The 26,765-nt window shown below is 50.5% G+C and overlaps 2 protein-coding genes across 2 annotated transcripts; both read left to right on the top strand.

The window, feature by feature from the left end:
- Positions 1-4,101: 4,101 nt before the first annotated feature.
- LOC125705268 (uncharacterized) lies at positions 4,102-6,129 on the top strand. The gene is made up of 2 exons (XM_048971725.1): positions 4,102-4,438; positions 6,063-6,129. The coding sequence occupies exons 1-2, from the start codon at positions 4,125-4,127 to the stop codon at positions 6,070-6,072; spliced, it is 324 nt and encodes a 107-aa protein (XP_048827682.1). The 5' UTR covers positions 4,102-4,124; the 3' UTR covers positions 6,073-6,129.
- A 1,833-nt stretch (positions 6,130-7,962) lies between these two features.
- On the top strand, positions 7,963-25,294 carry LOC125704644 (tetratricopeptide repeat protein 39B). The gene is given in 20 exon segments (XM_048970520.1): positions 7,963-8,859; positions 12,850-12,884; positions 18,270-18,374; positions 18,957-19,088; positions 19,222-19,295; positions 19,470-19,537; positions 19,632-19,697; positions 20,745-20,849; positions 20,978-21,043; positions 21,859-21,967; positions 22,084-22,151; positions 22,283-22,342; positions 22,461-22,526; positions 22,528-22,623; positions 22,825-22,916; positions 23,147-23,267; positions 23,480-23,591; positions 24,287-24,404; positions 24,545-24,661; positions 24,907-25,294. Coding segments are annotated over 20 exon segments (1,749 nt in total). The 5' UTR covers positions 7,963-8,817; the 3' UTR covers positions 25,004-25,294.
- The last annotated feature ends 1,471 nt before the right edge of the window (positions 25,295-26,765 follow it).

Raw genomic sequence — 26,765 nt, 5'->3', positions numbered from 1 at the left:
TGGGTTGTTCCCTGCATCATGCCCATTGCTTCCGGGATAGGCTCCGGACCCCCCGCAACCCAGTAGGATAAGCGGTTTGGAAAATGGATGGATGGATGGTGTGGAAGTAAAATTGGACATTGGTAGGCCCGGGAGGTTGGCATATTGGGTTTGTTATGTCTTAGGCCTTAGGCAAGAAGAGATTGTTTTGAATACTATGTGACCTCGCTTCGCGATAACTGCCTGCAGTAAGTTCCGCAGACCCATAGGAAAGCTCGGACCTTGGAGAGGCAGACAGCGGAACCAAGGGGGGGAAGAAACCACTTGCTGGAAGAGATTCGAAGCTGCCCCAACTGGTGCACAGCGAGTTATAGCTTTATAAAATAGTTGTGGCAGACAATATATAGCAAGCTATGCGGTAGTGCAAATGTAATTATGTTAATCATATTAATCATATGTTAACCATGTATTTGCAGTGATTCAATGACAATATGTCTATACGCTTACCATTAATCAAAGGACAACCAAGTATTTACAGTGATTCAATGTCATGTAATCAATATCTATATTCATATCTCAAGTAGGAGCCTAGCAGTCGAGACATGTTCTGGTAAACTGAGCTAGATGGGTGGATTTTACCTTCCTACCAAGGTAAACCAATAGAGCAGGAGAATTGTGTTTGTTATACGTTTGAGCTCGGTTTGTTGGTGTTTCGTGACCAATCAGGACTTAGAAGTCCTTATTGGGAATTGGGAGTTATGGTTTATCAACTGGTTGCTGTGTGAGCTCCGGGTGACTTGGTACCGAGTGCCAGAGTGTGACGGGAGCACTTTGCTGGAATTGCTAGAATAAAAGAGATTTCCTTTACCTCATCAAACTGAGAGGTCCGACTTTTATTCTGTTATATTTAAAAATTTTCTACCACAATGGAAGTTAAAACTTCATCTCACAGTCACATCCCAGGATGCAGACCTCCTCCTCATATCCCACACAAGTTCCCAGTGGTAATTTCACTACTGGACTGGAAACACTTCCTTACACTCTGTAGATATCAGTAGGTGCAAAAAGTCCTACCTTGACTAATGCTAATATAATAAAATGAGCAGTTTCCTAGAGCGTTATCTCTTCCCACTGCGAAGCATTTCATGGTTAGACGACTGGCCAGGAATTTTTAGAGTAAGTGATCTGCCATGGAAGCAGTGCAGAGTCACAGTGACGCGGTGATTAGCACTGGTGCCTCACATCTCTGGGACCTGGGTTTGAGTCTCTGAGATGGCTCCAGGTGTGTGGAGGTCTCCCTGTGTGATTGTGGGGTTTCCCACCCACAATTCAAAAGCTTGCTGAGGCTGACTGGAGTCACCAGATGATATGTGGGTGTGTGAGTGGTGTGTGAGTGGTGTGTGAGTGTGTCCTGTGATGGGTTGGTGCCCCATTGTGGATTGTTCCCTGCCTTGCGCCCGTAGCTGTGGACCCCTGAGACCCTGAATAGTATAAGTAGATACAAAAAATGGGTGGATGGGCCTGATATTTGTCAACATGAAAGGGCTCTCACACTGCCCTGCGAGGGTGTGTATGGCATTACGATAGCATCCAACATGGTAGTAGTTAAAGGGCTCTCACACTGCCCTGCGAGGGTGTGTATGGCATTACGATAGCATTCGACATGGTAGTAGTTAAAGGGCTCTCACACTGCCCTGCGAGGGTGTGTATGGCATTACGATAGCATTCGACATGGTAGTAGTTAAAGGGCTCTCACACTGCCCTGCGAGGGTGTGTATGGCATTACGATAGCATTCGACATGGTAGTAGTTAAAGGGCTCTCACACTGCCCTGCGAGGGTGTGTATGGCATTACGATAGCATTCGATATGGTAGGTGGTCATTTCTAATGCAGATGCTGATCCATCCCGGTTGCAGCCTGACAGTGATCCTGGTTTTGCCATCACATCACATCGCATCACATCACCACCCTTAATTTTCCATTTTCTTCTTTGATGCCGACGAGCCGTCAGTTTTAAGTCGGTGATATCCGGTGGAGCTTTTAGGCCATGTGAATCCAGCATGTCGAAAGTGAGAGCTGGAAGGAAAACATGGTTTTATTTGCTAAGGGAATGACCAGGTGGATGCAGAGGCTTTGTCAATGTTTCCTGGACAGATCCTGCGTACTTCGTGTTAAGCCCACATTATGGGCTGTTTTGGTGATATGACTATTTTGTTCCAGGGCATTCTTAGGAGCAAAACTTATTTCCCTGCCTTGAAAACAAAGATGAATATGGAAAGGCAAACAACCGGAAGAGCTTCACAAAAGCCTGAGGCTCACTGGAAAAAATCCCGCAGCTGGGATGAACAGATGTGCAGTGAGATGATACTGAATCTGTCAGCAGTGCCGTTTGGTCTGTGGAAGTGACTTTGTTTGCAGCCACTCAAGTGATGCTGTCAGTCACCTAATAAGCAATGTGCTCTTTTTTTAAGACCATGATTTATTAATGCTTGCTTCTGTCGTGCTGTTCAGATGAGGAGAGCAGAGTTTGAGGCTGCAGAGGCCTCAGATGGTGGTGATGCCGGCTAGACCGAAGGCAGGATGGGAGCAGCGGAACTGGCCAGTGTTCGCTTTCCCTCTGAGTAGCTGAATAATGTACGCGAGAGAGAGCCATTAATTCACAGGGTTCTTATACCTTCGGGGGAACACACAGGTTATATTATTTTGTGTCAAAGGATATGAGTGAGTAAAGTCACGGGGGGGGGGGGGGTCAGTTGGCTGAGCCTTGGCATAATAGCTGCATAGTGAGTGAGGCTGTTAACCCCCAGCTCCCTGGGCGCCGCTGCGGGCGGCTGCCCTTCTCTGCCAAGCTCGCCATCCTACATGTGCGTCATGGAGAGCAAGATGGGGAAGGTGATTCCCCCTCGGGGATCAATAAAGTGTGATTATTATTATTATTATTGAAAGTAGTGAGTCAAAGATTCAGGGTCCTGAGTATCATCACTCTGAAGCAGAAACACAGAGATTTATCTGTGGGTTATGTTGTCCCTCTGGGTAATGGCTGTGCGTAGCTGATGCTGAGAAAGCCATCATTTCTAGTTCCGTGTTTTCTGCTTACTGATCTCCATGTCTGTACACTGGAGGAGATGCATGGGTGAATGGATGCATTAGGTCCTAGACAAAGTGGAAGAGTGAAACAGGCCAATACAGCTCTATACAGAGTTTGATTATGTCCCCCCCCCCCCCAACCCCACCTGGCTCGTCAGTACCAGATCTGAGCTTCTTCCCGATGGTCTCTGTCCCTCACGGAGCTGCAGGACACTGTCTGATCCCCTCGCTTCTGGTTCAGCCACGTAGCAGCAGCTGTCAGAGGCAGAGGTGGGAGGTCCAATGGGGGGGGGGTGTATTATCACAGAGCACTGGGGGGGACATGCACCCTAACGCGTGCCTGTATTTCATGGACCAGGCTAATGGTCACCAGGACACACGGCTTGTTATATTTCAGAGGTAGCGTAGAGAGAACCTCGTCTTAGAAAAGACAAGCACGGGGTTGCAATCTTCGGCACAGAATTCCTTTAGGTTGTACTGCTGTTTGCCGCAACCATGTTTTTTAGCCTGCTGGAGTTTTTCTGGAATGTCACAGTGTGCAAGTGGCGGGAACAAACAATGCTGTCGCCTGCAGAGGACGACACGCACCTGGCTGCCAGTTCCCTGAGGTCTTTGGGAAGAGGCCGACAGGTAGAGGAAGTGTGTGTCTGAGCAGGGTGAAGGTGGAGGTGGGGGGAGGCAGAAGGCAGAGATGGTGGGGGAAGGTGGAGGTTAGGAAGAAGGCAGAGATGGTGGGGGAAGGTGGAGACATCAGGAGGATGGTGGAGGAGAGGAAGGCAGAGACGTCAGAGGGAAGGCGGAGGGGAGGAGAGGAAGGCAGAGACGTCAGGAGGATGGCGGAGGAGAGGAAGGCAGAGACGTCAGAGGGAAGGCGGAGGCGAGGAGAGGAAGGCAGAGACGTCAGGAGGATGGCGGAGGAGAGGAAGGCAGAGACGTCAGAGGGAAGGCGGAGGCGAGGAGAGGAAGGCAGAGACGTCAGGAGGATGGCGGAGGAGAGGAAGGCAGAGACGTCAGGAGGATGGCGGAGGCGAGGAGAGGAAGGCAGAGACGTCAGGAGGATGGCGGAGGAGAGGAAGGCAGAGACGTCAGAGGGAAGGCGGAGGCGAGGAGAGGAAGGCAGAGACGTCAGGAGGATGGCGGAGGCGAGGAGAGGAAGGCAGAGACGTCAGGAGGATGGTGGAGGAGAAGAAGGCAGAGACGTCAGAGGGAAGGCGGAGGCGAGGAGAGGAAGGCAGAGACGTCAGGAGGATGGCGGAGGCGAGGAGAGGAAGGCAGAGACGTCAGGAGGATGGCGGAGGAGAGGAAGGCAGAGACGTCAGGAGGATGGCGGAGGAGAGGAAGGCAGAGACGTCAGAGGGAAGGTGGAAGAGGGGTGAGTGTTGGCGTCATAGGAAGCCTGGGGGTGTATGGATGGAAAGGACTTGTCTGCAGAGGTGATGCACAGAGAGCGCGTGCGGGTAGCGAGGGGCTGCTTCCATGTCTCAGTGATGCATGTGGCTATTCTTTTCACTGCCATCACACGCAGATGGTGTCAATGCTGCTGACAGCTTGGCTGAATGTGCTCTGCAACCATCTCAAATATGCAGAGCCGTCAACCAACACGAGGCTGCGTTTACCATCTCACTAAAGACTGATAGCCCCAAGAGCCTGAACATTTGTGCATGTGGTATGCGGTCATGGTTAGCACATGTGTACAGCAAAGATATTCCACTAGGCCAGCAGAGAGCAGGTGTTGTTTTCTTGGTCTGAATGAATATCCTTCATTGCCGAGTGTTTGGGCCAATTCTTCACACAAATTGGAACACTGAATATGTCTTTGTGTTCCTTCAGTGATGAGTTCTGCATATGTTGATATCTCTTCACTCAGCTACTCATTGTGCTTGTTGATTATCATAATTGTATGTAAACAGACCTCCAGATATCAGTGCAAGGTAAACGGCGCATGTAGTACCATAGTAATTGCATTAGCACGGTGGACACCACTGTAGCAGTGTGGAGTCGTCTCTGGTGATCACTTTAACAGCGTGGAGTCCTCTCTGGTGACCACTGTAACAGCATGGAGACCTCTCTGGTGACCACTGCAGCAGTGTGGAGACCTCACTGGTGATCACTGTAACAGCGTGGAGACCTCTCTGGTGACCATTGCAACAGCGTGGAGTTCTCTCTGGTGATCACTGTAACAGCGTGGAGTCCTCTCTGGTGACCACTGTAACAGCATGGAGTCCTCTCTGGTGACCACTGTAAGAGCGTGGAGACCTCTCTGGTGACCATGTTGTACCTTGGTCAGCACTGTGGAAGTGTGATGACCTCTGTAGTACCATGGTGACCTCTGTTGCTCTGTGGTGACCAGTGTAGCACTATGGTGAGCAGTTTAGCACTATGGTGGCCTCTCTATCGCCATGGTGATCTCTGCATCGCCATGGTGACCTCATAGCTGCAGTGCTGTGGTTCCCTTATGCCGGGATATCACAGACAAGGCTGTCATGCTGTGCAGCAAATTTAAAAGCATCTTTCTCTGGATTCTGTCCAGAGCCAGGGCTCGTGCAGGATGCCCAGGGCTGCCCCCTATAGGCAAGACAAGCAAACACAGGGCTCCATTTCATCAGGGGGTGGATCCAGAATGGTTATAATAAAATCAGGAGAAATTCCTCTTGTTACATTTCAGTGAATTACACTAGTTTTACTATTTCACTGTTTTTCTTCTGAAAACTGGTTATCAGCCAGGCAGCCTGTGCTACTCAAATGTTTTAATGTAAATAAATTGACTAAATATATTTTCTCCTGCTCTGGAGGTTGGGGTGCAGCAGATCAGTACGTCAATGGGCAAGGAAAAGGGGGTGTGGAGACGTAGAGAGGGCAAACCTCTCTGTCATTTGGTCTGTTGGTCCTGGCCATGATTCCTGATTGCTTAATATGCCTTTGGCGTTTTTACATTATTTGAAATTTCTTTTTATGAAGTCAGAAGATATGACCATTTGATTTTTTTTTTTTGCTAGGTTAAATTGAAGTGTACAGTTTGAGTCAAGAGTCCGGACACACCTACTGAAAATCATTTGAAGCAGATAAGGGCCACTTGGAGGTTATGTAAGTACTTTATTATCTTGTGACTCAGCACAGAGATGGAGTGCAGCTGACCGGCCCCCACACTCGCCCAAACTAAAGGCTACAGAGCTGGTCTGGGATGAGCTGGATTGAAGGGTTACTCATTACAATACTGAATATCTATGACGTCATTACCTTGAGGCCTCTTACTATAGTGTGAGTAACATGGAAATGGAGACATCAAGCAGCGGCTGTGTCTAGACTGATACTGTATTGGTCAGAGTTTGCTGGAAGTATAATGTGGATGAAGCATGTTTATGACGTCTGCAGTCCGGAAGCTTCCTTGTACAGCTCTGCTCATCAGAGGAATGCAGGCCGGCCACAGGGACACACGAGTGACCTGTAAGCTTCGGCCGTGTGTGTTTGGCTCCGGGACACACCGCCGTTAATGTGGACCCGCGTGTGGTGAAGCGGCAGGCGTCCCGAGGACCGAAGCGGGGACAGGCCCCTGGAGACGGCCCCTGGAGACGGCCGCAGGCACGGCGCGAGCAGCTTCCGGGGGGGGCCTCCCGTGCGTGACCATCGCTGGCGCCCTGGGGACGCAGGAAGTATCACACTGCCGTTCTGCTGCGTCACGTCAGAAACACGCCTCAGCTGCTGAGCTCCGCCGCCAGGCTTGCAGACAGCCAGTCACGCTGCCCTTTGCAGCTGGCCATGATGCACCTTGTAGCCCTGGGCCACTGAGCCCACATGTAATAGGCTAATGCCTCACAGTTACCCAGTAACAGCAATACCGTACTCTTTGTAATATAAACCCCCCGCAGAAAAGACCTGGAGTGTTCAGACCAGTCTAGTGGTGACACTGGACCTCTGTTCACTGTGACTGGAAACAACGCACTGCCTGATTAGACTTTTAGATGAGAGGAACTAGGTTTTCTGCATGTGTATCGTGGATGGTGTCCACGTGTAGAGAAGCCCCGTGTATTTTAGTCTTCCTGCAAAAACAAAGAATTCGAGCCCCAGGCAAACTGGACTTAAGCCCTCACCTTTCTGATAGCTGGAAACGCCCGAGTGTCAGAGTAGTTTTCAAATTTTGTCACAAAGTGTCCCCAGTTTTAAGAAGTTCACTGTATGTTTTTAAAATCAGTTTTTGCCTGAATGAAGTAGCAGTTTCTGTATAAATGTGGTACTTCTATTGTCTTGGGTTATGTTGAAATATTATTATCCATTAGCTCCTGATTAAGATGTTGCTGGTGGTCATCCGCCTTCAAAGATGTCAGTTGTGCTTCCTTGAGGAATATGGGTAGAGACCACACCATGAAACAGGGCTGTGTTTTCTATCATTTTAAAAATCATTCTGAGATAGAATTTATTGTCATGCTGAGTTTGACGGAGGCAGGACTTGCTACCGAACCCATGGACGCAGCCTTCTTAGCGGACCCTCTGGCCGCTAGCGTTTGTAAGAACAGTCAACTACCAGACACAGAAACCTGCGTCACGTGTTCAGCTAAAGCACGCATCCGCTTTAAAGAGCAACCCGACGGAGCCCAGGGTGCCGAGAAGCACGATGATGGTGTTATTGTGTGGAAGGAAAGACAATAAAACATACTGTCGGAAAGGGAAAACAAATATTACATGGTGTACAGCCTGCTGTTAAGCAATCGGGCAGATAATTTGTTTATCGCAACTTTATACCGTATTCTGAAAACGTGGGCACTTCGCATGATCGTTGAAAGCTAATTAAAGATTATATTTCATGTGGTTTGAGCTTTTTCTCAGAGACGGGGTACTTTTGCACAGCGGATAACCGCCAGTGCGTCATAGGGTCAGTTGTCCCTCTCAGTGGCGCCGGTTTGGCTCGTCGTCGATCTGCTCGAATTTCTGAATATTGTTTAAAAACATGGTAACGTGGTACGTGTCCTTTCGTGTAAGATCTGTGCTGGCAAATATGGGAAACTGCACTTAGTTGCAGGGCGACAATAACTATATTTAACAATAACTATATAGCGCGCAATTGTTGGTATGCGTTTACATTCCATTTGTTGTGTTTTGTTGCATTTGTCCAGTTGTACCTCTGACATACTGAATTTAAATTTCGAATTACGGGAATAGCTTGATCGTGGGCTGGGATGTGTTAATATTTACCCCGTATGAAGTGCATGGCGGGTCTATGCCCTTGGATACTTTGTAATGTGAGACCTGGCCGCGATCACGCAGAGGAGCGAAGGTGACTTTGCAGTGAATCACCATGCGCGGCCGCGCTTACGCCGGGGGGGGCACGGTTCGGCAACTTTCGACTTCCCTCGGGGGTTCTCGGCTCGCCTGGTTGCCCTTCGGCACAGCCTTTAAGGAAAAAGGCGCTGTTTACTAAAACAGCTGCCAACACCGATATCGAGGTTCGCCTGGAGGATTGACAGTGACACAAAGCCGCCAGCGCACTCATGTTACTACAATTATAATACATACAGGCATGGGTACGCGTGTGCACGTGAGCTGTCACGGCAGGGGTGTGTTTCTGCATACGTGTGCCGGCCGCTGATGTAGCCCAGTGACTGAATCCGGCGGAAAGCAGCCGCAGGACTCGGGGAGACGCGGAGCAGCCCGGGTCTCCGCACACACCCACGGAGTGGCGCTCAGTTGCCGCTGTCCGCACGCTCCCAGTCCAGTGTGCTTGTCTTACTTCCGTACGAGCTGCTCTCAGGGATCAACATGGCTCACGTCGGGAACGGAGCCGGCAGTCTGGACGATGAGGTAGGCTGCGTTTTGGAAGCGAAATCAACGTTTTAATTAGGAGTGACGGCTTTGCGGAGCCCGACTTGCCGTGCCGACTGATGCTGCTGATGTGCGTCTGATTGATCGCAGCACGTCGCCGCGTCCGCTGCTGCTGGTTCCGCCGGGTCGTTATTCTTTGCTGTTTTTTCTCGTTGTTATTTGCCGTACTTGAGGGAAGCCGGCGACAGCCATTATTTAGCAGCAGGCGTGTGTTTACCGGTGTGTGTTGTATGTACGCGTCCAGGGCTCGGTGCGCGGCTCCGCGGCGCGTCCCCCTTTTTCCAGCGAGAGTAACGTGAAGGCGGTGTTGCCCGCCGACCGGCTGCATGCTGGCAGATCGCCTGCTACTGTTTCGCGTTTTCTTGGGGAGACAGCAGGCGCATGGGCTCGGTGTTACCCTGAACGCAGTCCATCAGCTGGCCAGGCGGGGGACACACTGTTTGTTTGTGGGGAAAGGGGACCCCTGCTGTCACCCTGTACCGTCCCCGGGCTGTGGGGTAGGGGGACCCCCAGTGTACCACCCCAGGCCCCTCTGTCACTCTGTAGGATCCTGGGCTGTGTGGCGTGTCACTTTCATTCACCATGACTGAAACTGCGGTTTATCACACCCCCGTTTTGTATGGTAAGCAACACGATAAGGTCACAGCCTTATAAATCGCCAGGTGCTGTTGGTTATCACAGTTACTGACGTGGGTGTTACTGTGATCCCGCAATGGTCACCCTTATCTGCAGTGCCATCGCGGGCTGTGTTTGTGTCTCTGACTCCGGTGTCAGCGCCTCGCGTTTCACGCTCTCAGGCGTCCCGTTACAGGCTCTTGCTTTTGCTGTCCTCTTCGTGAGCTTGTTAAGGAAGTGGTTTTCAGTTAATGTCCTTTTAAGCAGCTCTCTCCTGATGGCTCGGTTTCACCGCACACATGTGCCGAGCCGTTAAACCACTCCGAGACCCGAATCGGACTAACGATTCCCCACGATGTCCCACTTACACTTTGCGTGTCTGTCCCTACAGCCCCTTTCCGACGCTACTGACTTGCGGCTTCATTTCCTGTTTATTCAGGCTCTGCTGGTGCATTTTGCTCTGAATCATCACGCTGCAAGTCATGCTGAAGCAAAGGTCCGCAGGCAGCGGCTTGCTAAGCGCCTGATTCACTTAGCATAATGCCGCACACATTTAAAGTGTTCCCAGTCGGAGGCATGTGGGCGATGGGAGGAACTCTCTCGGAAACGGCCCCATTTGGTAGATCCTCCAGCACAATTGTGTTGGTGTTGTTATCGGGAAATCCCATAGTGACCCAGTTGGGGCCAGGAAAGACCAGGACAGGAGCCTCGGCAAACGCCTGCAGGATCCCAGCCAGCAAAGAGCCTGTTCTGAGGAACCAAGAAGCAGTCTGGTTCACTTAGGTCCACAATGTACGGGTATTTGGGGGTTTGGGGACCTGCAGAAGGGGGTAGGCAGGGGTTTGGGCACCTGTGGGGGGGAAGGGGGGGAGGTCCAGTGTCTGGGGACCCGTGAATGGAGGACCGGAGCAGTTTGAGAAGCTTTGCTACACTGTGCGCACTGCAGATGAGGCTGACCACATGCCCTTGTGCAGCTCACACTAATCGTATGTATTTAGCTAATTTCCTGCAGAAACTCCAGGAAATACAGGGTTTTATTAAGGAAACCCAGGACGGTGATTGGCCTCAAGTTACGCCCACTTTGCTTTGGTTCCTTTGGCTTGCAGTTAAACGTGCCCCCCCCCCCTTGAAGATGACTGCCTGTCTCTACAGAGAAAACTGATGTTTGCCTGCAGGGGTTCGAGGACTCTGTTGCTTTCCCTTGGTCATGAGAGCATAGGTGTGTCTGCTGAGGACCGGCACATGTGCAGGTGTGTCTGCTGAGGACCGGCACATGTGCAGGTGTGTCTGCTGAGGACCGGCACATGTGCAGGTGTGTCTGCTGAGGACCGGCACAGGCGCAGGTGTGGCTGCACAGCTGCCTTTTTGGAGGCTGTCATAGTTATTTTGCGGATTAAAGCTGCTGAATGTGGATAAGGATACACATCGATGTTACCAAAGCGGGGTGTGTGTGTGAGTGCATGCGTGTACGTGTGTGTATGGTGTGTGTGTGCGTGCACGTGAGTCTGTGCATGTGTGTGAATGTGTGTGTGTGTATGAGCGTGTGTGTGAATGTGTGTGTGTGTATGAGCGGGTATACCTATTCTTAATGTGGACACAATGTCCGCATAACGTGATAAATATCTGTTTTTTTTCCCTTATGGGGAGCGGTTTCCTGCTTGGTTACTTATGGTTATGGTTAGGGCAGGGTGGGGGTTAAGGTTGTCATAGTTAGCGTTAGCATTTTTCACATAGAAGTGAATGAGCGGGCCCCATAAGCATAGGTATACCCTACATGTGTGAGTGTGCGTGTGTGTGTGTGTGTGTGTGTGAGTGTGTGTGCCCGCTTGTCGGGCCTTGCTGATGTCGAGGGTGTGGGTGCCGATACAGGGGGTCTGTGGGCCCTCCGGGATCTGTCACCTCCTCCCCCCTCGCTTGCTTCTCACCCCCAGCTGAGCTCCTGCAAGTGGCTGCTTGGCTGTCAGTTCCTGTGATTCCTCACGTTTCTCTCCAAGTAACACTGGCAGAAATTCCTGGGATGAACCATCCACCTGGGCGGGGGGGGGGGGCAGGGTGGTGTCTGCCTCTCGCTGCCTGTGATATGTCTCTATCGGCGTGGTGACGCACACACTCAGTCCAGGTGTGTGGCTTAACAGAAGAAGAGAATAATAGCTAGCAGTGTTTTCTGTTTGCTTGGTTGTGTGAATTACAGGCTTACACACCTTCTTGTGTCCTCATCACAGACCCCCGTTTTTCCTGTGGTCGGGGGTGTTTAAAGGTGCCCCAGGCATGGCTGTCGGCCTGGGGGTGGCATTGCTTTCATGTGTGGCTGGGGCTCAAGTGCTGGTGGGGGCAGTGGCCTTTGAGACGGGTTCCCAACCGTTTGCGGACCATGGCCCAGCCTACATTATGCAAAAAGTTCATGACCGGTAAAACCTGTTTAAGGGGGGAACCCGTAGACCTTCCACAAATGCAGTGAAACCCCTGGCCTACCACACACATTTGAATCTCTCCCTACCATTAGGTCGCTTGGTCTGAGTGATCTAGTTTAAGGGATTGGTGCAGGGGTGGGGCCAGGGGCGGGGTCACATGTCAGGGGCAGGGTTGTGTGCCAGGGGCGGGGTCACATGTCAGGGGCAGGGTTGTGGGCCAGGGGCGGGGTCACATGTCAGGGGCAGGGTTGTGTGCCAGGGGCGGGGTCACATGTCAGGGGCAGGGTTGTGTGCCAGGGGCGGGGTCACATGTCAGGGGCAGGGTTGTGGGCCAGGGGCGGGGGTCACATGTCAGGGGCAGGGTTGTGTGCCAGGGGCGGGGTCACATGTCAGGGGCAGGGTTGTGTGCCAGGGGCGGGGTCACATGTCAGGGGCAGGGTTGTGGGCCAGGGGCGGGGTCACATGTCAGGGGCAGGGTTGTGTGCCAGGGGCGGGGTCACATGTCAGGGGCAGGGTTGTGTGCCAGGGGCGGGGTCACATGTCAGGGGCAGGGTTGTGGGCCAGGGGCGGGGTCACATGTCAGGGGCAGGGTTGTGTGCCAGGGGCGGGGTCACATGTCAGGGGCAGGGTTGTGTGCCAGGGGCGGGGTCACATGTCAGGGGCAGGGTTGTGGGCCAGGGGCGGGGTCACATGTTATTTAGAAATACCAGATATAAGGTACCCCAGCTTAAATGGCCTTCATCTTCATTTAGCCACATTTAGCCTGGACTGCCTTAAATCCAACAAGTCGTCCAGCTACGTAAGAAATCCAAGTGTGCATTTCCGCTCCTGTGCCAGCCGTGCGACGTTGCCAGTGCGGCACCAGATGCCGGTGCCCCGCGGCTTTCGCGGCACATCTCTCTCTTTTCCTCACGGTCTCATGGCTGTTTTTTCTGCTTTTCAGGATCAATTTGAAGATGCCTTCGACAGGATTCCTGTGTAAGTACACGTCGCCCCTGCAGCCTCTGTCGCCTGCCCTCTCGCATGACTGATTCATCCAGGATAAAATTAGCACAGTCCCCGGATAATGACATGGGGCTCCTGTCCAGGGAGTTTCTACTCCGCGTGCCGTGTGGCACTGCGCATCTGCAGATGCCTCCACTGTAAGCCTGGCGCCCCCTGCTGTTTTGCTGTGAGTGTGTTATGGCCAAACTTTATTCAGCAGTGGACAACTTTTCATGATCATCCAGATTTAGATGAGTTGCATTTGTCTGACCTGGTTCAAAGTTGCCTGGCAGCATTTGCTCAGAAATGTGTGTATCGCCCCCTTAAGGTTTTATGCTTCCTGTGCACGTGCCACTGTGGCTGCAGTATTTGTGATGTAATTTTCATTTTGAGTGGTGACGTTTCCCTGAGACACTCTTATCCAGTCCCTGGGGTGTCATGCAGGCTGGATCCTCTCCCTGTATCATGGATGAATCCTTATTAAATCCTTATTAAATGCGATAATATTCCCCAATAAGTTAGCTTAGAATCACAGCGCATAATACATTGGTTTGATATGGTCTAAATAAAAGCTGCATTACAGGTGTCACTAATGACTATTTTTCTATTGCTTAATCTACCGACTATTTTATCGATTGGTCGATTAATCCAAACAACTAATTATCCTCCGGAAAATGAACTTGACTGCTTATTTTAAGTTTATTTTGACAGCAACAAATTGCTAGCTAATGTACGCTTTTCAGCGATACACAAACATTATTTTCGGCCACAGTTCGATAAGCAGATTAGTAGTACGCCTAAAATATTAATGAGTTGCGTATTCCCCAAAGTAATTCCCCAAAGTTAGTAATCTGTATAAATTCGGCGTATCCTCACGCCACATGCAACACAAGAAATAAGCACTGAAGTGGCGGTAAAGAAAGGGACAGACCAGTAGCCACAGCGTCTGTTAAAGGAGGAGATATTGTGGGTAAACGAGGTGGCTTGGCGGGATTTTTTACAGATTAAAGTCCAGCACTTTTTTTTTGTAAATATGGTGTTAAATTTTATTCATTTTAGTATATGATAGCGACACTGGTCCCAACAAGTCCAACGCACACAGGCACACACTGGCACCGTCAGTCAACGTAGAATAAGCCCAGATTTTAGCCTAAACATTTCCACAAACTTATTCAATGGAGATTCTAATGTGTCAGACAGACAACTTTATGGCTTCAATAATGAGTGAATTTAGCAGCGTTATGGACAAAAGATGTTAAAAATCTCTCCATACTTGCTTTAATTTAATAAATATAAATAGCCAACACTTAGGGTGGTTTTCCCTACTCTGGTGGTTTAATAGCTCCCGTGCGTTTACTCTTCAGGCATCCGTGCAAACGCTACAGCCTGTGAATTAGGCTCTTCTCGGACACTTCTTGCTTTTTTGACTTCTGTGATTTATTACAACATCACACCACCACTGTAGATCAACACATGAGACCCTTTTGAAAAGCTAAAAGCGTTTCCTTCCTATTTAAAAAGAAAAACGTGTGAATATCACTCCCTAGATATCATGCCACCACTTTTAGTGTTCCTTGTTCCAAAATAATTTTTTATGTTTGCATTTTGTAATCCAGGACAATTGACTTCAAAATCTGGGATGGGGGAGCTGCTAAAGATTTTGGCCCCTGTGAAAGAACATGATATTGGGCCCCGATGTATTATGTTTTATTCAGTAATTTTAATTTTGTGTGTGTGTGTGTGTCCGTGTCCAGGTATTCCTTACATTGTGGGGACCAAAAGTGTGTGTGTGTGTGTGTGTATACATTTATAGGGGGTAATACTTCGCTTTTCATTAAAAAATCAGCCCGATGTTCTGATGCCTCTGATATCAGCTGCTGTGTTTAGAGATTTTGCACAAACTATTGGGGGTATTTGAAATAATTTCATGAATAAAAATGCATTGAAATCCAATTGGTCTGAAATACAAATATAGGCCTAATCCAGGAAAGTAATTCATGAAAGTCAACAACTGCAAATTGTTGACATTAGTCGACATTACGGTGAAACAGGAAATGAAATAAGCCCTCATTAATGATTATTTTTATGCTAATCTAATTGCATTGAATAAAAATGGGAATTAGAACGAATTATGCCGGTTTCAGAAAAACAGTGTGAAGCACTGTATATATATAAAAAGTACGAAAATAAACACATTAAAGAACACCATCAATAATGTCAATAACATCATCAATAATATCATCAATAACACCATCAATAATGTCAATAACATCATCAATAACATCGTCAATAATACCAGTAATCCCATTATGCTCAACTGAAGTATCAAACTGAAGTTTTGTGGAATCACTTGCTACACCACTTGTCTCTCGGATCATTTCATTGATCTTATACGACAGTCCCAGATTTGCCAAACTATCCTGTTCCACTTTATAAAATGCTTTTAATAAAATGGGAAAATGGAAAAAAATCATGAAAATAAAAATATATGAGATAAAATTTCACACTCTTAATTCATATTTCAGTGCATAAGTACATCAAAGCATTACTGGGGGGTGGTGGGGGCCTGTATTACCGAGCGGGCTATATTTCTGTTAGTACATATTATTGGGGGGGGGGGCTGTATTTCTGTTAGTACGTATTATTGGGGGGGGGCTATATTTCTGTTAGTACATATTATTGGGGGGGGGGGCTGTATTTCTGTTAGTACGTATTATTGGAGGGGGGCTGTATTTCTGTTAGTACGTATTATTGGGGGGGCTATATTTCTGTTAGTACATATTATTGGGGGGGGCTATATTTCTGTTAGTACGTATTATTGGGGGGGGCTATATTTCTGTTAGTACGTATTATTGGGGGGGCTATATTTCTGTTAGTACGTATTATTGGGGGGGGCTATATTTCTGTTAGTACGTATTATTTGGGGGGGCTATATTTCTGTTAGTACATATTATTGGGGGGGGGGCTATATTTCTGTTAGTACGTATTATTGGGGGGGCTATATTTCTGTTAGTACGTATTATTGGGGGGGGCTATATTTCTGTTAGTACGTATTATTGGGGGGGGCTATATTTCTGTTAGTACGTATTATTTGGGGGGGGCTATATTTCTGTTAGTACGTATTATTTGGGGGGGCTATATTTCTGTTAGTACGTATTATTGGGGGGGCTATATTTCTGTTAGTACATATTATTGGGGGGGGGGCTATATTTCTGTTAGTACGTATTATTGGGGGGGCTATATTTCTGTTAGTACGTATTATTGGGGGGGGCTATATTTCTGTTAGTACGTATTATTGGGGGGGGCTATATTTCTGTTAGTACGTATTATTGGGGGGGGCTATATTTCTGTTAGTACGTATTATTGGGGGGGCTGTATTTTTGTTAGTACGTATTATTGGGGGGGGCTGTATTTTTGTTAGTACGTATTATTGGGGGGGGGCTATATTTCTGTTAGTACGTATTATTGGGGGGGGCTATATTTCTGTTAGTACGTATTATTGGGGGGGGCTATATTTCTGTTAGTACGTATTATTGGGGGGGGCTATATTTCTGTTAGTACGTATTATTGGGGGGGGCTATATTTCTGTTAGTACGTATTATTGGGGGGGGCTATATTTCTGTTAGTACGTATTATTGGGGGGGCTATATTTCTGTTAGTACGTATTATTGGGGGGGGGCTATATTTCTGTTAGTACGTATTATTGGGGGGGGCTATATTTCTGTTAGTACGTATTATTGGGGGGGGGCTGTATTTCTGTTAGTACGTATTATTGGGGGGGGGGGCTATATTTCTGTTAGTACGTATTATTGGGGGGGGCTATATTTCTGTTAGTACGTATTATTGGGGGGGGGCTATATTTCTGTTAGTACGTATTATTGGGGGGGGGCTATATTTCTGTTAGTACGTATTATTGGGGGGGGGCTGTATTTCTGTTAGTACGTATTATTGGGGGGGGCTGTATTTTTGTTAGTAACCTCCATGATCCGTTGGTCTTAAGAGGTTTAAGTCACAGGTGGAGAGACACAGATAAGTGGATGTACAGGTCGTACAGGTCATGGTGATGGCACGGGGGGGGGGGGCTCCTCTCGGTCCGCTGAGCCCCCCGTCCCCCAGCCCCAAAAATGTGATGGACACGTGAGTTGCAGGTGTACAGCAGAGAGGATGATGTCACTACCTGAGTGCACCGCATCCCACAGAGCCGTCATTGCCTGCCGTGTGCATATGCGTGGGGGCGGGGAGAGCAGGGTTGTAGTGACAGCCCCCCCCCTCCCCCCGCAGGCTGGTCTCTATGGCGATTGTTGAAGCTTCCTGAAGCCACATCCTTTTAACGGGAGGCCCGCGTGTGCTGTGACGTCCCAGTCACTGAGCCCTCCCCTCCTCCTCACTGCACTCCACTCTCCTCCACTGCCCCCGTCTTCTGTTCTCTCTCTCTCTCCCTCCCTCCCTCCATCTCTCAGCTCCCTTTTTCCAGTCCCTCCTCTTGCCTCCTCTCTCTCATCACTCTGGTATCTCTAAAGGCTGCCATTTACTCATGCTGATGCGTGTAGCAGTGCCCTCTCTCCGTAAGTAGGTTCTCTCTCTCTTTAGTCTTCCAGGGGGTGCAGGCTTGTGCAAAGGGGGGAATTAACGCATGTGGGGTTAGCATTGCGGTGTCTGTCTGCTTTGGATACGATGCTGAATTTGCTGCTGTGCTGTAATTGTGTCCTGCTCCTGGTATAACAGGGTGATGGGAAAGCTAACATTTGGGGAGTATGGAGGTGAGGGTTAGTGAGTCCAGGGGGTTGATGTGGGCGGGTGGAGGCCTCGGGGGTCTGGTCTCATGCAGGCCCCCAGCAGCACTCTGCCCTGAATTTTCGCGGGCTGATCCCAGCAGGGCGGCGCTGGCATTCTGGGGTGGTTCCATCACGGTCGCCCGTGGGTGGGGGGGGACTCAGGAACGGGGTGTCCTGATGGGTGACGTCCTGGGGACTGAGTGGGCGATGTTTCTGATACGCGGCATTAGAAAGGAATCGCGAGCCTGGTAGATTGCAGTGAGCTTGCGCTGCGTGTCACAGCAAAACAGAGGAAACAAGCTACCACCACCCCCCCCCCAGCCCCCGGATGTTTCCCTGTGGGTTAGTGCTGGGGGAGGGACGCAGGCACCCAGCTATGAGAGGAAGAACTGTTTCTAACATCCCTAGCGGAACAGAGGGGTATTTTTCCGTGGTGAATCAGTGTAAAGGTCACTGGTCTGGCCTGTGCTCCTGGGGAGCCACTGAGCTCACAAGGACGACAGGCTGCCGGTCTTTCCCTAAATATTTATAAGGCATCACCTGAGAGTTGGATCGAAGCTCTGCCTGTGTAGCATTTAATGGAATAATTCCCCCTCCATTTCAGGGCGTCTAAGATGGACCTAAAGACGTCTCTGGAAGAATGTGCCATTGCACTGAACCTCGTCCTGAACAACAAGTTTTCTGAGGCTCTCGACCTTCTCAAGCCTTGGTGAGTTCCATGCAGGGTTCTGCAGCCTGCTTTACCAAACCCGAGGTCTGCAAGTGGGGTAGCCGAAGAGCATCACCCCACGTCACCCTCACGTTACTCCACGTCACCTTTGACCTTGCTAGATGCTCTGCTTCGCACAATCAGAGCTTCATTGCACATGTTTTATTTTTGGCATGACCTTCTGTTATTAATAGTTCTTTAGTGAAGTGCTGCTTCTTGAATGTTAAGCAGAGGGCTGGAGGCAGTTGGCAGTCTGCATACTGGCCAGTGTGGGCGGCGACTCGGGGTGGATGGCAGTCTGTGTGTACAGGCCAGTGCGGGCGGCGACTCGGGGTGGATAGCAGTCTGTGTGGGGCGGCGACTCGGGGTGGATGGCAGTCTGTGTGTACAGGCCAGTGCGGGCGGCGACTCGGGGTGGATGGCAGTCTGTGTGGGGCGGCAACTCGGGGTGGATGGCAGTCTGTGTGGGGCGGCGACTCGGGGTGGATGGCAGTCTGTGCGTACAGGCCAGTGCGGGTGCCGGTTCCTCCGGGACACTCTCTGGGTTCTAAGCTGCTCCATGTCCCATGTGATTCTCTGCAGGGCCAGGGAGAGCATGTACCATGCGCTGGGATACAGCAGCATCCTGGTCATGCAGGCGGCCATGACATTCGAGCACAAGGACATCCAGGCAGCCATGGGCACCATCAAGGAGGCGCTGCAGACCTGCCAGAGGTGTGGCTGCTTCTCCTGCTGATCTGTGATATGCTGCTGCCTATTAAGATTCCCTTTGCTGATTTAATGATCCTGCTCTGGGTCAAATGATCCCCCACGACCCCCCCTTCTCCTTCCTTTCTTTTCTGTGCAGGTTTCGGAAACGGAACACTGTTGTGGAGTCGATATCCAGCCTGGTCTCCAAGCAGGCGGACTCCCTGAGGGAAGGTAGGGTCCCTCATCCCCCCCAGTCCCCTCTGTCCCCCCCCATCCCCCTGTACCCCCTGACAGACCCCCCCGTTCCTTCCATCCCCTCCTCTGGGTGAGATCAGCTTGGGGTCACAGCCCCAGGCCCCCCACAGGGCCATGTGTCTCAGCCCTCCCCCCGTTTTCCTCCCCCAGAGGAAATGCACGCTGAGATCTGCTATGCCGAGTGCCTGCTGCAGAAAGCCACGCTGACCTTCGTGCAGGTACTGGCCTGCAAGCCCAGGACGCATTGCCCCCATGCCCCCCCCCAGACCTCTCCAGCCGCCCCCTCTAACAGCACCTCTCCTCCATGAGCAGGATGAAAACATGATCAGCTTCATCAAGGGTGGGATCAAGGTCCGGACCAGTTACCAGATCTACAAGTGAGAGAGAGCAGAACCTCCTACCTGTCTCCTGGTGGCCATTTCAACTGGCAGCCGTGTGCAGATCCAGCTCCCATTTCAGAACCGGCTCATGGTCGTACTGTTAGAGATGGCGCCCTGCCTGTCTGCACACAGGACTTTTCTTGCACTCCTCCTGTCCTTCGCGAGGAGGAGGGGAGGACTGACCTCTCATTAACGAGGTCGATTGACTGGATGTTTTTTCTTTCCGTGTTATACTTGGACACTATAGTGTGTGAAAATCCCAGAAGCTGTTTCTGAGATGCTGAAACCACTCTGTCTGGCAACAGCAATCGCACCACGTTCACAAACGGTTAGATCAGGCCTCAGCTGTTCTGCTGCTCAGGCTAGCAGTGAGCATTCTGAGCCACCCTGTCCGATTCTGCATGTACGTGATTGGCCGTTTGTATAAATACACGCGTATTCATGAGACAGGGACATGCACCTTCAGTCTGTATGTACAGTGTGCACTGTACAGCGGTGTGCAGTGATATGATATGTATGTATATATTAATACTCGGCCTGTATAATGTGTTGTGTGTGACAGGCAGACGCGCATGTTGCTGCACCATGCTGCAGTGTGCCGTCTCTTCCTGTCAGTCACTCCGCTGTCTCTCTGTCCGCAGTGCTCGCTCTGAAATGAGCTCGCTCTCAAGTACGCCGCTATTTGGCTGGACCACAGCAGCACAGATACTCTCGGTCTCTTGTTCCAATCCCATGATGCCCCTTTCAAAATTTGCATGCCCCTCCTCCCCCCACTGACCGCTTGCTGCTGTGCCTCTGGTTTTCTCAGACCCCCCAGGCAGACATACAGTGATTAGCACGTGGAGCCTGAATGTCACCCCATGAGCAACCTGACCGCTGAGTTTCGCTCTAACCTTACGCCATGTGACACTGCACCCCCCTTCCCATCACTAAAACTACTTACGTATCATTTGTGCTGAATCCAGGCTCACACCATACATTTCAGTTTATTTTTCCATCGCCTAGCTTCTCCTCTCTTAATCCTCTCGTACTTCCCCTCCCAGGGGAGTGCCAGCATGTGCTGAACATGACGCAATATGTCGCCAGCAACAGCGACGCCTTCCACCAGTTCGAGGGAGGCGTGAAGCTGGGGATTGGCTCGTTTAATTTGGTGAGGCAGAGCTTATGCTGAGAATGACCAATCAGAGCCATGCGAGATGCCAGGGGGTGTGGCTCCCGTCCGTTATGGCCCTGTCCTGCGGCTTGTGTGTGACGGCTATGATTTCTCCAACCTTCCAGATGCTGTCACTCCTTCCTGCCCGGATCCTGCGTCTTCTGGAATTTATTGGCTTTTCAGGAAACCGGGTGAGAATGGAGCCCTCATCATGATGTAGCAGGTGGACTTCTGTGGTTCAGCGATAGCTGGGAGGTGATGGCGGGCTGGGTGTCTGTGGTTCAGCGATAGCCGGGAGGTGATGGCGGGCTGGGTGTCTGTGGTTCAGCGATAGCCGGGAGGTGATGGCGGGCTGGGTGTCTGTGGTTCAGCGATAGCCGGGAGGTGATGGCGGGCTGGGTGTCTGCGGTTCGGGGGTCACCGGGAGGTGATGGCGGGCTGGGTGTCTGTGGTTCAGCGATAGCCGGGAGGTGATGGCGGGCTGGGTGTCTGTGGTTCAGCGATAGCCGGGAGGTGATGGCAGGCTGGGTGTCTGTGGTTCAGCGATAGCCGGGAGGTGATGGCGGGCTGGGTGTCTGTGGTTCAGCGATAGCCGGGAGGTGATGGCGGGCTGGGTGTCTGCGGTTCGGGGGTCACCGGGAGGTGATGGCGGGCTGGGTGTCTGTGGTTCAGCGATAGCCGGGAGGTGATGGCGGGCTGGGTGTCTGTGGTTCAGCGATAGCCGGGAGGTGATGGCGGGCTGGGTGTCTGTGGTTCGGGGGTCGCCGGGAGGTGATGGCGGGGTGGGTGTCTGTGGTTCGGGGGTTGCCGGGAGGTGATGGCGGGGTGGGTGTCTGTGGTTCGGGGGTCGCCGGGAGGTGATGGCGGGCTGGGTGTCTGTGGTTCGGGGGTCGCCGGGGAGGTGATGGCGGGCTGGGTGTCTGCGGTTCGGGGGTCGCCGGGAGGTGATGTCTCTGGCCTGCCTCCATCATGTGACTGGGGTGCTGTATTGTTCCTCACCCCCCAGGACTTCGGCCTTTCCCAGCTGCGGGAGGGAGCTGCCAGTCACAGCTTGCGCTCCATCCTTTGTGTCCTGACGTTGCTGCTGTACCACACCTATGTCACCCTAATCCTGGGTAAAGGCGCTGTGCCCTCTGCTGGTGGAAGGCATTCGTAACCTTGAATAACTTTAGTAATTCAGCATAAAGTGTCCTTGTGGTGTGTAAGTGAGCCTCATGCTGTCATCCTGCAGGGGCCGGAGAAGGAGACCTGGTGGAAGCAGAGGCCCTTCTGGAACCCTACCAGGAGAAGTTCCCCAATGTCAGTGAAGGCGCCTGGCCCCGCCCACATTACCTTCTTCTACATGTGCCTGTTCTTCCGTAGTTAACCATGACTGGATGAAGCAGGCTAGCTGTTAGCGGTAGCTGCTAAGATCTTTCTCCTTTTTTAAGGGATCCATTATCTTGTTTTACACGGCGAGGATTGCGCTGCTGAAGGGGAACTTTGAGAAGGTGAGGGATTCTCGGCGAGGAGGGGGTGGGGGCTCACGGAGGCAGAGCCTAGTAGGGGCGGGGCAAGGCAGGGGCAGAGCCGGTCTGACACCCCACCCCCCCATGTGTCCGCACGCAGGCTCAGCTGACGTTCCAGCAGTGCATCGCCTCCCAGCACGAGTGGAAGCAGATTCACCACGTGTGTTTACTGGGAGCTGATGTGGGCTCACTGCTTCCAGCAGGAGTGGCTGCAGGCCTACCGCTACGCTGATCTGCTCTGGAGGGAGAGCCGCTGGTCCAAGGTGGGCCGCCCCACTCATTTCAGATCCCTTCCCTCTACTGTACATGGCTTTGGATAAAAGTTCCAGATAAATAAATTACGGTAATAAGGGACCCCTTTATTTAATATTCAGTGTAGCGACTGTTTGTGGCCAACAGGGGGCCGTGCACAAATGCGCAGTTTGCATGGCGGTGGCTGTGATTATGTGCTCTTTCCTGGACAGGCCATCTACATGTACCAGAAGGCTGCCATCCTCAGCATGATGCCCGAGGAGGACGTGAAGAACACAGGCGAGAACGTGGGGGAGCTCTTCAGGTAGGCGTACCTCAAACCCCGCTGCTCAGCTCTGCTAATGTACCATCCTTTCCGGCAGAGCTGCCTGCCCCAGGATGACTTGATAGGAAGGCTGGCAGAGGCAGACAGAGCTGTAGATAGGGTGGGGCCGGACCCCCTGGTAGGGCACGTCACCGTCCCCGGCACAGGGATGTCGTCCGAGGGCCTTTTGGGCTGACAGAGAACCATACCGCACTTTGGTGTCATTGCAGGCAGGTGGAGGGACTAAAGCAGCGCCTGGCCGGGAAGTCCATCCCAACGGAGAAGTTTGCCGTGAGGAAGTCACGCCGGTATTCCTGCTCCACACCCGTGAAGCTGGTGGTGCCGGCGCTGGTGAGCCTCGTTTCGGGGGTCAGAGGGCTGTCGTGGATTCCCACCTCCACGCTCCCTAAAGCCAGCAGCCGGGGGCATTTAGAAGCGGAGCGCTGCTGGGGGATAGGGAACGTGGAGTGTGACCCCAGGAAAACCACGGACTAGGGCGAGTAGACAGGGCTGCGGAGGGGACCAGTTTAGTCCTGACCGTAGGGGCCATCTCACCCTGACAGGAAATGATGTATGTGTGGAACGGCTTCACTATCGTCGGCAAGAGAGCCGATGCCACCGAGGGCCTGCTGATCACGATCGAGAAGGCAGAGGAGCAGCTCAGTAATGACCCCAGTGAGTGTGTCGGGTCGGGGGGGCACTCCTGGCAGGCAGGTACAGCACGCCCAGAATTTACACTGCGTTCCATCTGAACTCGGAAATCAGAATTTCTGATTTCCCAGTGGGAAATTTTAACTGGAACACCCCCTGAGGTCGGAGTTCCGACTCTGAAAGTCGGAGGACTCCCCGACCTCAGGATCCAAGATGGCTGCCCTTCGTCAAGTGAATGCTGTAGTTATATACTGTTTATTAGCACTTACGTCTTATTTGTGTCTCATTAAATCGGTACAAACAGTATTGTCCAACCGCTACCTGTGGACATGCTACTATGGTGTGTGTCTGCCCAAAATATCACAGTGGCTAACAGTGGATCTGGCTGGAACTGGGACCCGCTTCATTAAGCAGGATTTCTTGCTTCCTAATATGTCAGATTTTAGGTAATCTGGGCTAAATCTAACTGAAGGCCATTTAAACTGGGATACCTTAAATCTGGTATTGCTAAATGGCTTTCCGACTTGTTGTACTGGAACATGGTTAACTTGGACATGACGTCATCCCCGGCTCTGGCCTCCGAGGTCAATGTGACGCAGTGTTAATCACGGGAAGCCCCCATCCTCCCTGCAGACAGACACCCACAAACTGCCTTCTCCTCCTGAACGTACTCTCCCTTTCCGCATCGCTGGGGCTCACGGGCTTGCTCTCACACACAGGGCCCTCCGAGTACCACCCCGATGACCAGTGCCTTGTCCAGATGTTGAAGGGCCTCTGTCTGAAACATCTGGGCCGTCTTCTGCAAGCGGAGCTGTGCTTCACACAAGTCCTTTCAATGTAGGTGACACCCCCCCCCCCCCCCCCCCCCCCAGTTGATCAATTAGGTCCATTCCCTCGTGGGAATCTATCCGGCTTTCCTGCAGTTCATGACCGTGAAAAATAATCCGTCTGAAATATTGCATTGCATCTTTCCACAGTGAGAAAAGGATAAGATATGACCATTACTTGGTGCCATACACACTGTATGAACTAGGACTGCTGTATAAACAGCAAGGAGATGTTGCGAAGGCAATACGCCACATAGAGAACGCAAAGTAAGTGCCCTCTGCTGGTCAGATGGATCATAGCATTATAGACAAACATTTCTGTTAAAACAGGGCTTTTCTAACGAGTGACTCATGCATTTACAACTTAATGCTTCTGACCTGTAAGCTAGTTTTCCTGTAATAATTGAATGATATGCTAATATATTCAAAAAGCCAACATCTGACAGCCTCTTGTTCCGATGGCTGCTGAGAATGCGGCAAGCTTTCCTAACGAGCCTCTGCCCTCGTTACAGGCTGAACTACAAGGACTACTCCATGGAGTCACGCTTACACTTCCGGATACACGCTGCTCTCAGTAACCTGAAGGGGTCGCCGGTCAACACCCCTTAACCAGAATTAACCGGGGGGGGGGACCTTCGTGTTTTGGGACTTAACACCCCATGTATTCCAGTTAGTTTCCCAAAACGTGGAGACAGTAATGATTTATTTTTGTTGTTGCATTTTTTCTGAGAATAAAGGTAAGCTATACATAATGCAAATGATGTTTAGGATAGCAGAGTATTCAACATGCAGTTGCTGTTTTTGCCACAGAACATGCATCATACATCAGCCATGCTTATTTACACTACGACGTTATGAAACTACATTGCGTGGAGCACAGAAAGAAAGATGGGAAAGAAAGATGGAGAATCAAAGTGGCAGCTAGAGGCTGCGCTGAGTGAGCTAACACACATGTACTGTAACACCAGTGTGCAGGCTCACAACGGGGCATTTGGCACTACTCTTTATCCGCTGGCCAGTTTCAAAGATCATGTTTGTTTATTGGTTCACAGAGAAGGGGCTCTATTCTGGTTGGTCTTTACTCTCAAGCAGCGTGCTGATTGGTACTTGATGAAGGAATTTTTCTGTGGGGTTCAGCCCACAGGTGGAAGCATCAGAGCAGCTGATTGCAGAAGGGGCCTGTGGACGTGGCACAGATCTTGGGGGAGCCTGGAGGTGGTGTGTGATTCTGGTGTCGTCCGTGAGCGTGTGTGTAGAAAACCTGCCGAAACCTGTCAATATGAGGCTGGTACTTAACTCTCCACCAGAAAACCAAAGAAAAGCTGCATCAAACATAAAGCTTGTCTAGTTTGTTCAGAGTGAGTCACATTGAACTTTTGGAATATAGAAATATAGGATAATATAATATATAACGGTTATTATTCTACCTGCTTCTTCGTTTCACGGTCCAAACACATGCATTGCTGTAGACTGAATTCATTTAAAATAGTAAAACCTCGGGCCTCATGCCTTCATTTACTTGAGCTAGTTATGTCCTGTCCATCTGTGTACCTTGTATATTCTATTTTATGAGAAGAACAGACTTAGCTAGATGCTAAACCTGAGAGTGATGTTCATAGCAGGCTACATGAATGTAATTTGTACTGTACAAGTGTGTTTCTCACTGTGTGTGGAACATGTTTTTAATTATCGGTGTATATTTTGAGAATATTTCGGAAGAATATTAGAATACAAAGTTTCCAGGTCTGATGAACGTTTATGTACTCTCCAAATTGTCCCAGAGTGGGTCTTGTTATCTTGTAAATTCCACCTCTGGGGGTAGTAGCACATATTTATAAATGTTCAGTGAGTTCAATTGTTTCTCATCATTTAGGAATTTGTTTCCTGAAATGTTGGTCACATGGTGTTTGTCATCTGGGCAGATGTAAATGTAAAAAAAATTCTATTAAAAATTCATGTGCCGTCTGGACAAAGATGAAACTTATTGAAAAAAAATCTAAACCTAGAAGGGGGAAATTAACTATTGACAATTGTAATGGTATTTGGAATTGCGTATACCATAATTGTAAGCCATAAATCACTGCCTGTCTGCATCACTAGAAATTTTGTAACTGTTCATTATATAAATGGTTGATTGTACTCTATATCCCCTTTAAAAGTAAGTGCAAGTGGTATAACGCTCGCTTCAGATCTTCCATGGGTGCAGTAGGACGTCGAGGCCCTGACACAAGCCTCCGCAGGGCAGCCTGTCTTCAAATTAAGTTTGTCACATGTTCATAGAGCTGTAGTCAGGCTGAGGAAAGCTTTTGCCGGGAGAGGTCAGGGCGGCTGGACGTCAGTGCCTTTTTGGGGCAGCTGTTCACTCATTGTC

The sequence above is a fragment of the Brienomyrus brachyistius genome, chromosome 12 (assembly GCF_023856365.1).
Source record: "Brienomyrus brachyistius isolate T26 chromosome 12, BBRACH_0.4, whole genome shotgun sequence".
Classification (NCBI taxonomy): Eukaryota; Metazoa; Chordata; class Actinopteri; order Osteoglossiformes; family Mormyridae; genus Brienomyrus; species Brienomyrus brachyistius.
Note: the sequence above shows the minus strand (reverse complement) of the source record. Positions and strands in the feature narration are given on the sequence as shown.

Coding starts and splice junctions, on each gene's coding strand:
- LOC125705268 (XM_048971725.1), top strand. CDS start 4,125: ATGGCGGAGGAGAGGAAGGCAGAGACGTCAGAGGGAAGGCGGAGGCGA.